Genomic DNA, 13,314 nt, shown 5'->3' with positions numbered 1-13,314 from the left:
GTTTGTGTGCCTGGTGTCATTCTGTGGTGGCCCTGAGAATGCTGGGCATAATTGGTCAGGGGCCCCAGATGCTGGGCTTTGAAATCCATCATTCTAAGAGTCTACAGGTTACAACAAAAGCAGTTAAGGCTTTTTTTAGTCCAAGTTACTCGTTTCCTTGACAATATAATCCCTCAAAAAACCTAGTGTTTGGGCCCCAGCCATGGCTTCTAAGTGCTATACCAAGTCAGTACCTGAGTGTGGCAAGGATGTAAGGGTAAACTCCTTCTTAGGAGGCATGGGACTCTTCTTCCAGCAAACTTAGCCTGCGGCATGCTTTGTTGAGCCTTAGACTGCCCAGCAGCCTAACATTCTCATCATCTTTCTTCATCCATTTCAGACTTCATCATTCTCTTCTTACTTTCTCTAACACAGGCACGTCCCCTAAATAAAATCCTTGCATATCTGCTTCTAGAAAGACACAACTAACACTAAACTGTTAAACATAGAGGCATAAGAAAGTCTCCCTAATGTTGTTTGACTGAGTACATGCATTACTAAAGGAAGTCCCTATGCACTTTTCCAACAAAAAAAAATATGAATACACAATGGCATGTGTAATGATCTGGGGCTATATTAGTTCTTTGTAAACAGGAAGGTTTTTTAAAATAAAATTAAAATTTTCCCAGAATAGACAAAAACCAGTAAAGACACTGATAGTTTCCATACAATTATTTCTTGTCTGAACAAGAAGTTACTAGAGCAACTCAATAATCAGTCATCAGAGAGCATTAGTGTATGACATGCTGCAGAATGGTTCACACAAGAAACTTCAAAATAGTACACACAGTCCCTGTGAGCTACTCCGTGAGAATACTGTACAAGCCAGATGCAATGTCTGGTTTTATGACATCTGGAAACTGTTTCTTTCAACCAAAAAGATTGCATTGCTTTAAATCCCACCAAGAAATGGTGACATTAACTGTCTAGGTGGTCAGGTTAGTCCCTGAGGGCCTTTGGAAGAAGGGAACCCACCGGGTAAGATGAGAAGAGGGTGAGTAGAACACAGGGATTGTGGCCTCTGCACAACATATACATTCTGTTGTGACAACCATCCACCAAAAATACACCAACTTATTAAATACTGACCTCTAGTTTGGCAAGAGTGTACCAACATTATGAGATCAATAATATGACCATGAAAATGAAGTTTATAGTTGAATATAGGAACTATTAAGACCTGATAACTATGCGTTCTGTATCAATGGATATAAGTGGACAAAAAACAAAGTCTCACTAGCCATAACGTTACAGATAATCCTAGGATTCAGCTCTATTTTCATATATGCTATAGATTTTAGAAATGTGTAAATAAATTTCTATTCAAAGATGTTTACATTCTGTGATATATACTTATACTCTTAAGAAAATATAGAGGTTTTAGAAAAGCAAGCGTTATACACACATGAAACAATTTCTGGCAGACTTTTAGCCCCTTCTGGTTCTTGGGCCCAAAACATTTAAGAAAACTAAACAATACTAGTCATGGTTCAGTGATTTAATGAAAGAGAAAAACATGTAATTACCAAGACTTCTAAAAGTAGAAAACAATTAACCATATAGAAATTAAAAGAAAACACAGTTCACATGTTTGGGATTAAAGCAACATTAACAACTAAACAGAATATACATATGTGTTGGGGTGTCAATTTTCTAAAATGGTTGCATTAAAGGGATATTTTAAAAATATTAATTTGTTTTTTATTCTTTTCCTCTAAAAGTCACACTCCTCAGCAGCCACCCGAGAAAGGAAAGGTAGATGCTACCTGAAGTAAACAGCTGGAAGAAGAATGGGTCAATAAATGAGATGTGAAAGAGGAAATGAGCATTTCTATTCTTACAGCACCAGCCTGGGAGTGCACTAACTCAGACCTCCAACTGCTGGCGACACCACTCTGCCAGCTCCAGTCCTGCAGAAAGGTCTGTGGGCTGCCCCCAACAGGCACCTTTGGTGTACTTTCTTTCTGGAGAAGCTCTAGGCAGACACTCGGACAGCCATTAAGCCCTGTGGCTTTGGAACAGGGGCCATTTTTGCCCCCCTCCTGCAGTCTTGGCTGGTGTCAGTCCCAAATAGAGACTGTTTTGTCTGTTCTCCCAAGTCCTGGTAGCCCTGCCTTGATCAGCTCAGTTCCATAGGGTTGGGAGGGGAGGGAATGCTGCTTAGAGCTGGGACCTTTAGAGCGTGTCTCCCTTGGAGGCTCTGGCTGGGACTCGGATGGACACTGGGTTGTATGATTATGGAACAGAGAGTTGGTGAAGTACTTGCCCCACCCTGCAGGCTTGGCTGGCACCACCCCCAACAGGAGACTATTTTAATCTGTCTTCCAAGTCCCAATGGCTCTGCCTTGCTGAGCTTGCTCCTGCAATGGGGACAGCTGGCTGCACCCAACCTGAACCTGTGGTGTGCTCCTCCTGAGAAAGTTGGAGCTGGAAACTCTGGCAGAGACCGAGTGGTATGGCTTTGCAGTAGGAGCCACTTTTCCTTGTTGAGTGCCTGACCATGCTGCTCCCAAGTAGGGGGCCCACTAGTCCCATCCTCCCAAACTAGGTCACCCCACCCTATCAAGCTCATGCCTTATGGAAGGATCTGTGGGCCATGGCCAGCCTGCCCACTCTACAGTCTTTCTTTGGACAGCTTTGGGGAAGTCCAAGCAACCTCAGGAGGTGGCAGAGTAGCTGACTGGTGGAGGCAGACCTCAGGAAGCCTTGGACCTTTTATTGAACTAGAGCAGTGGTTCTCAACCTTCTGGCCCTTTAAATACAGTTCCTCATGTTGTGACCCAACCATAAAATTATTTTTGTTGCTACTTCATAACTGTAATGTTGCTACTGTTATGAATCGTAATGTAAATATCTGATATGCAGGATGGTCTTAGGTGACCCCTGTGAAAGGGTCATTCGACTGCCAAAGGGGTCTCGACCCACAGGTTGAGAACCGCTGATAAAGAAAGCCAAATCTTGTACATGGTGTGGCCCTTCCCTCACACACTGAGGCCCAATAGAGACAGCTACAAACAGTGAATAGTGTGGTAGCTCCAGACAGGCAGCCCAAGGCAGTTATACACAACATCTGACATCGACCTGTACTAGAACTCTGCCCAAGTAAACCCAGAACCAACACAACCAGTGGTAGGCTTCAGAACACATCAGAGCTTGACACAAGCAGCCACATCCAAAGGGGTGATTCTGGCAAGAACCAGACACTGCTGGGAATAACTCTGCCTCACAGGTGCAGCACCCACATAGCGATTCACACATGGTGATCAAGGTCTATCCTTATAGTCAGCCAGCCTGAGGGTTAACTTCACTCATTAAAGAGCCAACAGCATTCAAGACTCAACTGCAATAGGAGGGTGCACATAAGCCACACAAGAAATATTCCTTGGAGAACCTAGCTCAGGTAATCTGGAAGACTGTGGCACTGAGTCCCAAGAGATACCTACATCATAAAGCCATCATAACAAGTTTGAGAGTCATAGCAGATCTACTTAATACACAGAGTAAAAAAAAAAGACAGACAAAATGGTGAGACAAAGAAATATGCCCCAAATGAAAGAACAAGAGAAATCTCCAGAAAGAAATAACTAAATGAAATGGAAGCAACGAAGATACCAGATGCAGAGTTTAAAACAATGGTTATATGGATGCTCAAGAACCTTAGGGGAAGAGTGGATGATATCAATGAGAACTTAAAGAGATAGTAAGAATTAAAAAAGGACATAGAAACCATAAGAACCAGTCAGAAATGAAGAATACAATATCTGAAATGAAGAATACACTAGAAGTAATCAACAGCAGGTTAGATGAAGCAGAGGATTCAATCAGCGATTTAGAGGACTGGATAACAGAAAATACCCAAGCAGAGCAACAACAACAAAAAAGTTATTTTAAAAAATTGAGAAAAATCTAAGGGACCTTTGGAACAATATCAAACATAACATCCACATCATAGGGGTACCAGAAAGAGAAGAGAGTGAGCAAGGAATGGAGAACCTGTTTGAAGAAACAATGGCTGAAAATGTACCTAGTCTAGTGAAAGAAAATGATACACAAGTCCAGGAAGCACAGAGTCCAAAATAAGATGAACTCAAAGAGGCCCACACCAACTCATCATAATTAAAATGGCAAAGATTACAGATAAAGAAAGAAATTTTTGAGCTGCCAGAGAAAGACAGTCACTTACCTACAAGGGACCTCCCATAAAGCTATCAGATGATTTCTCAACAGAAATACTTCAAGCCAGAAGGGAATGGCATGATATATTCAAAGTGATGAAAAGGACCTACAACCAAAATTAGTCTATCCACCAAGGCTATCATTTAAATTGAAGGAGAAATAAACAGCTTCCCAAACAAGCAAACAAAAAAAAAAGTAAATGAGTTAATTACCACCCAACCAGTATTGCAAGAAATGTTAAAGGGCCTTCTTTAAGAAGAAGAATTTAAAAAATGAAAGAGAAGAACATAGGTATAAAAAAATAAAATGGCCATAAGAAAGTACCTCTCAATAATTAGTTAAAATTTAAATGAATTAAATATTTCAGTGAAAAGACATAGTGTAGCTGAATGGATAACATGATATATGTGCTATCTACAAGAGGCCACTTCAGAACAAAAGATATATACAGACTGAAAGTGAAGGGATAGGAAAAGATATTCCATGAAAATGGAAATGAAAAAACAAAACAAAACAAAAAAACTGAGGTATCAATATTTACATCAGACAAAATATACTTTAAAACAAAGGTCTTAACAAGAGACAAAGGAGGTCACTATATAATACTAAAGGAATCAATCCAACAAGAGGATATAGCCCTTGTAAACATATATACCCAACATAGGAGCACCTAAATATATAAAGTCTTGGTAGACATTAAGAGAGAGATCAATAGTAATAAGTCATAGTGGAGGATTTTAACACTCCATTAACATCAGTGGATAGATCTTCCAGACCATTAAAAAAAAAAAAAAAAAGCACAGCAACCTTAAATGACACACTAAGCCATATGGATCTAATTGATATTTACAGAATACTTCCTCCCAAAGCAGCATAATATACATTCTTTTCAAATCTACATAGAACATTCTCCAGGATAGACCACATGTTAGGACACAAAACAAGTCTTAATAAATTCAAGAAGATTGAAATCATATCAGACATATTCTCCAACCACAATAGTATGAAACCAGAAACCAATTACCATAAAAAGGGGAAAACACTCAAACATATGGGGGCTAAGTAACATGTTATTAAACAATAAATGGGTTAACAATGAGATCAAGGAAGAAACCAAAAGTTACCTTGAGAAAAATGAAAATGAAAATACTATAACCCAAAATCTATGGGATACAGCGAACGCAATCCTAAGAGGGAAATTCATAGCATTGCAGCTCTACCTCAAGAAACAAGAAAAATCTCAAGTAATCTAACCCTATACTTAAAACAACTAGAAAAAGAACAACAAGAAAAGCCCAGAGTAAGTAGAAGGAAGGAAATAATAAAGATCAGAAAGGAAATAAATGACATAGAGAATTTTTAAAAAAACACAACAATACAAAAGATAAATAAAAGCAAGAGCTGGTTGTTTAAAAAGATAAACAAGGTTGACTAAACTTTAACTCAAATAAAAAAGAGAGCAGACTCAAAATCAAAAATGGAAAAGGAGAAAAAGGAACAACTGACATCACAGAATACAAAGAAATGTAAGAAAATACTATGAACAATTATACGCCAACAAATTGGACAACCTGGGCGAAATGGATAAATTTATAGAAACATGCAATCTTTCAAAATGGAATCAGAAAAATAACAGAAACTCTGAATAGACCAATTACAACTAATGGAATCGAAGCAGTAATGAAAAACTCCCCAAACCAAAAGTTCTGAATGGCTTCACAGGAGAATTTTACCAAACATTCAAAGAAACACTAACACTTCTCCTTCTCAAACTATTCAAAAAATACTTAAAAATGAAAGAAGACTCCCAAGCTCTTGAAATTAGAATAATGAGGCCAGCATTATCCTAATTTCAAAACCAAATAAAGACACTACAAAGAAAGAAAACTATAGGCCACTATCCCTGGTAAACTTAGTGCTAAAATCTTCAACAACAAGTTAGCTAATAGGATCAAACCAGACATTAAAAAGACCCTACACACGATCAAGTGGGATTTTTTCCAGAGATGCAAGATTGGTACAATATCCACAAATTAATAAATGTGATTCACCACATAAATAAAATGAAGAATAAAAACCACATGATCATATCAATAGACACAGAAAAAGCATTTGCTAAAATCCAACACCCATTTTTGATAAACACTCTCAGCAAAATGGGAAAAGAGGAAAAATATCTTAACATAACAAAGGCCATATATGACAAATCCACAGCCAATATCATACTCAATGGGCAAAAACTAAAAGTGCTTCCTTCAAGGTCAGGAATAAGACAAGGATGTTGGCTTTCACCACTCTTATGCGACATAGTACTGGAAGGTCTAGTCACAGCAATCAGACAAAAAAAAGAAATAAAAGGCATCCCAATTGAAAAGGAAGAAGTAAAACTGATATTATTCACAAATCTTTAGAAACCCCTAAAAATGCCACTAAAAAAAACAACTACTAGAATTGATCAGTAAATTAGCAAGATACAAAAAAGTAATATTCAGAAATCAGTGGCATTTTTATACACCAAAAATGAACTATCAGAAAGATAAATTAAGAAAACGATCCCATTTACAATTGCAACAATGACAACAAAAAACAAAGTAGCCAGAAAAAAATGTAACCAAGGAGGTAAAAGACCTGCACTCAGAAAAATAAAGAATACTGAAGAAAGAAATTGAGGAAGATATAAATAAGTGGAACCATATACTGTGTTCATGGATAGGAAGAATTAACATCATTAAAAGGTGATACTACCCAAAACGATCTACAGGTTCATCACAATTCCTATTAAAATACGAATGGCATATCACAGAAAACTAGAACTAATATTCCAAAAATTTATATAGAAACACAAAGACACCAAAGTAGCCTCAGTAATCTTGAGAAAGAAGAACTAAGTTGGAGATCACAATACTGTATATTAAGCTACAAGGTCATAGTAATCAAAACAGCGTGGTACTGGCATAAAAACAGACATATAAATCCATAGAACAGAATAACCTACACCTTTATGGTCAATTAATATTTTACAGAAGAGGCAAAAATACACAACGGGATAAAGACAGTCTCTTCAATAGTGTTGTGAAAACTGGACACATGCAAAAAAAATTTAACTAGACCACCTTCTCACACTATCCCAAGAATAAAGTAAAAATTGATTAAATACTTAAATGTAAGTTATAGAAACATAAAAATCATAGAAGAAAACATAGGCAGTAAAATCTCAGACATTTCTTGTAGCAATATTTTTTTCTCATATATCTCCTCAAAGGAAACAAAAGAAAAAATAATTAAATGGGACTACATCAAACTAAACAGTTTTTGCCCAGCAAAGGAAACCATCAGCAAAGTGAAAAGACAACCCACTGAATGGGAGAACATATTTGCCAATGATACATATGATAAGGAGTTAATATCCAAAATGTATAAAGAACTTTTACAAATCAACATCAAGAAAACAAACAATCCAATTAAAAAATGGGCAAGGGTCCTAAATAGACACTTCTCCAAAGAGGATATACAGATGACCAACAGACATATGAAAAGATGTCTAATGTCACTAATCATCAGAGAAATGCAATTTAAAACCACAATAAGAGATCACCTCATAACTGTCAGAAAGGTTATCATCAATAAATCAACAAACAAGTGCTGGTGAGGATGTGGAATAAGGAAAACTTTGTGCACTATTGGTGGGAATGCATATTAGTGCAGCCACTGTGTAAAACACTATAGAAGTTTCCTCAAAAAATTCAACATGGAACTGCCTTATGACACAGCAATTTCACTTCTGGGAATAAACCTGAAGAAATCCAAAACAGTACTTTGAAGAAATATATGGACCCCTATGTTCCTTACAAAGTTATTTGGAATAGCCAAGATTTAGAATTAGCCCAAGTACTTCTCAGTAGATGAGTGGATAAAAAAAAGCTGTGGTTCATTTACACAATGGAATACTTCTTGGCCGTAAAAAAGAAACTCTTACCTTTTGCGGAAGCATGGATGGACCTAAAGCAGTGATGGCGAACCTATGACATGCTTGTCAGAGGTAACACTCAAACTCATTTTTTTGGTTGATTTTTCTTTGTTAAATGTCATATAAATATATAAAATAAATATCAAAAACACAAATCTTTGTTTTACTATCGTTGCAAATATCAAAAAATTTCTATACGTGACACAGCACCAGAGTTAAGTTAGGGTTTTTCAAAATGCTAACACACCGAGCTCAAAAGGTTCGCCATCACTGACCTAAAAGGTATTGTGCTAAGTCAGTGGTTCTCAACCTTGGCTGCACATTAGAATCACCTGGGAATCTTTTTAAAATCCTGATTTCTGGGCCTCATCCTCCGGAAATTCTGTTTCTTTGTTACTAATGTTGTGGCCCCACCCCATAACAATGAAACAGAATTTCCGGAGGATGAGGCCCAGAAATCAGGATTTTAAAAAGATTCCCAGGTGATTCTAATGTGCAGCCAAGGTTGAGAACCACTGCGCTAAGTGAAATAAGCCAGTCAGAGAAAAACAAATACCATATGATATCAGTTACATGTGGAATCTAATGACCAAAAACACAAAATAGAAACAGAATCATAGATAGTGAACTGACTGACTGCTGTCAGAGGGCAGGAGGGTTGGGGGAGCTGGGTGAAAAAGTTGAAGGGCTTAAGCAAAAAGCAAAAAAATAAAATAAACCTCATAGACACAGGCAATAGTATGGGGATTGCCAGAGAGGATAAAAACACATGCAGGGGGGGTGAGGTAAAAAGGGGATAAATGGTGGTGGAAAGAGACTTGAGTTTGGGTGGTGAGCGCACAATACGGTATACTGATGAAGTGTTACAGAATTGTACACTTGAAACCTGTACAATTATTTTTTTAATTCATCTTTATTGTTGAAAGTATTACAGATATCCCCTTTGGTTTTTTTCCTCTTGACCCCCTTCACCCTGCACCAGCCTCTCCCAGGCGTTCACCACACTATTGTGTCCCTGGGCTATGCATGTATGCATAAGTTCCCAGGTTAATCACTCCCCACCCACCCCTCCACCCCTGCCACCTTCCTTTTGAAATTCTTCAGTCTGTTCCATGCGTCTATGTCTCTGGGTCTATTTTGTTCATCAGTTTATTTTGTTCATTAGATTCCACATGAGTGAGATCATGTGAGATCGGTATGGTTTTATTAACCAACTAGAGGCCCGATGCACGAAATTCATGCAAGAGTAGGCCTTTCTCCCCCCAGCTGCCAGCACTGGCTTCCCTCGGGCCGCTGGCAGGCACCCTGGACCCAGGCTTCCCTCGCAGCCTTGGTTTTGTCCAGAAGGTCACCCAGAAGGACGTTTGGAAGGACATCTGGTCTAATTAGCATTTACGCTTTTATTATAGATGTCACCCCAACAAATTCAATTAAGAAAAAAAACAACACATATTGACCAGGTCAAATTTGTGGTAGTAAATATAGAATTTTCCAGAAAAGCTAAACATTATTTTGAAAGGTTCTATGAAAGAGAATATTTTGATTTCCTTTGCCGTATAAGTAGCCATGTAAATATTAGTGTTTCTGTCATCCGTATGTTGCAAGCATTTTACATTTATCCACAGCAAAGAAAATTGTTGAAGTCATTCCATGTAAATGTAGTTCAAGAAAACAGCATGAAAAAGACCAAAGAGACTTTCCAAGTTTATTTAGTAATGACCTATTCACACCCAAGAAGACATCTTACATCAATTAACCTGAGAGGAAGTATTACATGTGGCCTGGTGAGAACTATTATCCATTTATTTTACTTAATTAAAGAATAAACAGTGTTGATGTTCTACGACTATTCTTTTAAAATTTGCTCCAAAAAGGAAAAAGCTAAAACTTGAGAACACTAGAATCCTATAGTCAAAGTCCTAATGGTTGTCTCTTCTTGAACATGTATTTATTGGAGGAGTTAAAGATGAAGTGAGATCATATGTTTTTTTTGTGTGTTTTTTTTTTATTTTTTGTTTTTTTTAAATTTTTTAAAAATTTAAATATATTTTATTGATTCTTTACAGAGAGGAAGGGAGAGGGATAGAGAGTTAGAAACATCGATCAGCTGCCTCCTGCACACACCCCACTAGGGCTGTGCCCGCAACCAAGGTACATGCCCTTGACCGGAATCGAACCTGGGACCCTTGAGTCCGCAGGCCGACACTCTATCCACTGAGCCAAATGGGTCAGGGCAAGCTCATATGTTTTAATAGAAGTGTTATTTACCTTGGGTTCCATGAACTGGGATGGGAAAGTATTACATCTTTATTTTTACTAACCTCTGATACCTAACATTTCCTAAAAGTATGATTGTAGGTAAAAAAAACAAAAAACAAAAAAAACCCCACAGACATTGTTATTTTGTTACCAATAAACTGATACTTCTGTATTACATTAGACTTGATGTAGCTATCTGGATCCTTTTTTTAAAAAATATATATTTTATTGATTTTTTTACAGAGAGGAAGGGAGAGGGATAGAGAGTTAGAAACATCAATGAGAGAGAAACATCGACCAGCTGCCTCCTGCACACCTCCTACTGGGGATGTGCCCGAAACCAAGGTACATGCCCTTGACTGGAATCGAACCTGGGACCTTTCAGTCCGCAGGCCGATGCTCTATCCACTGAGCCAAACCGGTTTGGCATGGATCTTTTATAGTATCACCACTGGAAAAGAAAAGTAGTAAACAGACCCCTCCCCAATAGATATTGAATGCATTCTTAAAGAAGTATACGTCAGCCGAAACCGGTTTGGCTCAGTGGATAGAACGTCGGCCTGTGGACTGAAAGGTCCCAGGTTCGATTCCGGTCAAGGGCATGTACCTGGGTTGCGGGGCACATCCCCAGTGGGAGATGTGCAGGAGGCAGCTGGTCGATGTTTCTCTCTCATCGATGTTTCTAACTCTCTATCTCTCTCTCCCTTCCTCTCTGTAAAAAATCAATAAAATATATTTAAAAAAAAAAAAAAGTATACATCACAGCACCACAAATTGTAATAGCTGTAACATTTTGATTACTGTTAGTATTTACAAGGGAGCCAATTAGATCATTTTAAGTGTGTAAAATAACATATGAGTTATTATTTTAGGAGAATTTAGAGAAGATGTTTCCCTAGGCTGAAGAAAATCATGGCAAACAGATTTATAATCTGTTATAGAGGGAGAGAAACAAAATACTGGGTTCTATGTGTTTCATTTCATTTCCTCTCTCCCCACAATAAGGCTTTTCTTACAGTCTCCATCTTTTACTCTTGTCACTCTAATGACCATTTGCTGGCACTAGGCCACTGTAGATACTCTCCTATAGTATTTTGTTTAATGCAACGTATTTAAACGGTCAGATTCAACCTATTCCCTATTCTGTACTACACCGATTAATGAGCATCCACAGACTAATGAAAACCCACTCTTCCTTTCTGACCTTTTCGTTATATGTACACATTCTTTTCCTTCTATCAGCCTAACATTGAAAGAACAAACTTAAGTAAGTCCAGGAGGTTCTGCCTCAACAGATGGTCAGGAATGGATGTGTCGGAGTGAAAACCACACTTCACTCGTAGCAGAGGCCATGCGGCCACTCCCTGACGCACTCACTGGGCCTCTCTCTGTCTGACACTTTCAAGTCTCTCAGCTTTTCACAGTAGAGCTCATTTTGCTCAGCAGGTAGACATGCTGTTCTTCCAAGCCCCTCGCTGCAGGAAGGAGTGGCCTCTGGCTTGGGTTCACTTAGGTGTTAATCCCTCCAGTGACCCGCTCTGATCTCTTGGGTCACCAACCACTAACTCAGAAAAACCCATTACATGGCTGCCTGAATGGAGCCTTCGATTGGATCTCAAGAAAACGTCAAAGGACCGGAGGGCGCTTACCAGGCCTCCACAGAGGCTGAAGACCGCTATGTGATCCTCCCGAGCATTGACCTGGCCCCGATAGAAGCAGTGGCGCAAGCCTGGGGACACCGCCCGGCTCTCCTCCGCCCCGCGCGCGGGGGCCCCCAAGTGCACCTCGGTGAAGCCCTCCGCCAGAAAGGCCGCGTCCGCGCTCAGGTTCAGCTGGAACAGCTGCCCGTAGGCGCTGATTCGGTAGTGGGTGCGGAACGGCGGGGGCTCGGGCGCCTCTGAGCTGCGCTTCCTCCGACTGAAGTGATGGCTCTGAGGGAACACTTCGCCGAACTCATTGACCCGCGCGGGGGTCACCACTTCGTACGAGGCCAGGGTCCTCACCAGCGCTTCTGCAACCACAGGGAAATGGCCATTGAGCGCCCCCCCGCCCCCGACACACACACACACGTGTTTCCAACTCCAACCCCCAAACTTCTTCTACCAAACGTCCCCACCAAAGACCCAAGGTCCCAACTCCCCAGAACACCCCGCAGCGCGACAAATGCACACAGGATGGCGAGTGCGCGCGCACACACACACGTGCGCTCTGGGAGTGCGAACCCCCGGTTTCCCACACCCCCGACTGCCTTCACCCTCCCCGAGCAAAGACCCTGACGCGCCAGGCCCTGAGCAGCCCACCTCCTTCCCCAGCCTCTCCGCTTCCCCCTCCGCCCCCGCCAGCTCGTGCCTGAGGGGCGCACGCGCCCCCCTGCCCCGCGCGCCCCCACCGCATGGTCCCCAGAGGGAGTCCTCTGCCCCGCGCACGATTCCTCGAAACCCGACCCAGCGACCACCTCTCGGGATGCTGGGGAGGCCGGCTGACCCGGGAGGCTCTGGAGCCCCTGCAGAGCCAGGGCTCCCCAACGGGCTCCGCCGCTCACCACCCCCCCAACTCCGTCCGGGGGTCCCGCTCAGGCCCGAGCCCCCACCTCGCTGCTGGCGGCGCCGCGCGGTGACCTTACCTTGCCGGGGGTGGAAGTGAACTTCCCAAGACCTGGCGATGAAGAGCGAGAGCTGGTAGAGCAGCCCCGTCAGCCACTTGGCCACCCGCATGGTTCCACCCGGGAGATCCCTGCCCGGGAGGCCAACCCCAGCCAGCCGGCTGCCCCCGCGCTCCGCGCCTCTCCTCCCTCTCGCCCGCCGCTCTCCGCGCCGGCCGCCTCGGCGCCTCAACAGCCTCCCGAGCAGCAGCCCCGGCCCCGGGCCGGCCCG

At 41.2% G+C, this 13,314-nt stretch overlaps 1 protein-coding gene across 1 annotated transcript in view; it reads right to left on the bottom strand.

The window, feature by feature from the left end:
* ADAMTS20 (ADAM metallopeptidase with thrombospondin type 1 motif 20) overlaps nt 1–13,155 on the bottom strand; it is a 167,997-nt gene extending 154,842 nt beyond the window's left edge. The window contains exons 1-2 of the mRNA XM_070407804.1: nt 13,065–13,155; nt 12,091–12,452 (exon numbers count right to left, since the gene is read on the bottom strand). Coding sequence (XP_070263905.1) covers nt 12,091–12,452; nt 13,065–13,155 — 453 coding nt within the window. The remainder of the gene's footprint in view (nt 1–12,090; nt 12,453–13,064) is intronic.
* Between the last annotated feature and the right edge of the window lie 159 nt (nt 13,156–13,314).

This window comes from Myotis yumanensis, unplaced genomic scaffold (genome assembly GCF_028538775.1).
Source record: "Myotis yumanensis isolate MYYU_CA2020_CCGP unplaced genomic scaffold, mMyoYum1.0.hap1 SCAF_3, whole genome shotgun sequence".
Taxonomy (NCBI): Eukaryota; Metazoa; Chordata; class Mammalia; order Chiroptera; family Vespertilionidae; genus Myotis; species Myotis yumanensis.
Note: the sequence above shows the minus strand (reverse complement) of the source record. Positions and strands in the feature narration are given on the sequence as shown.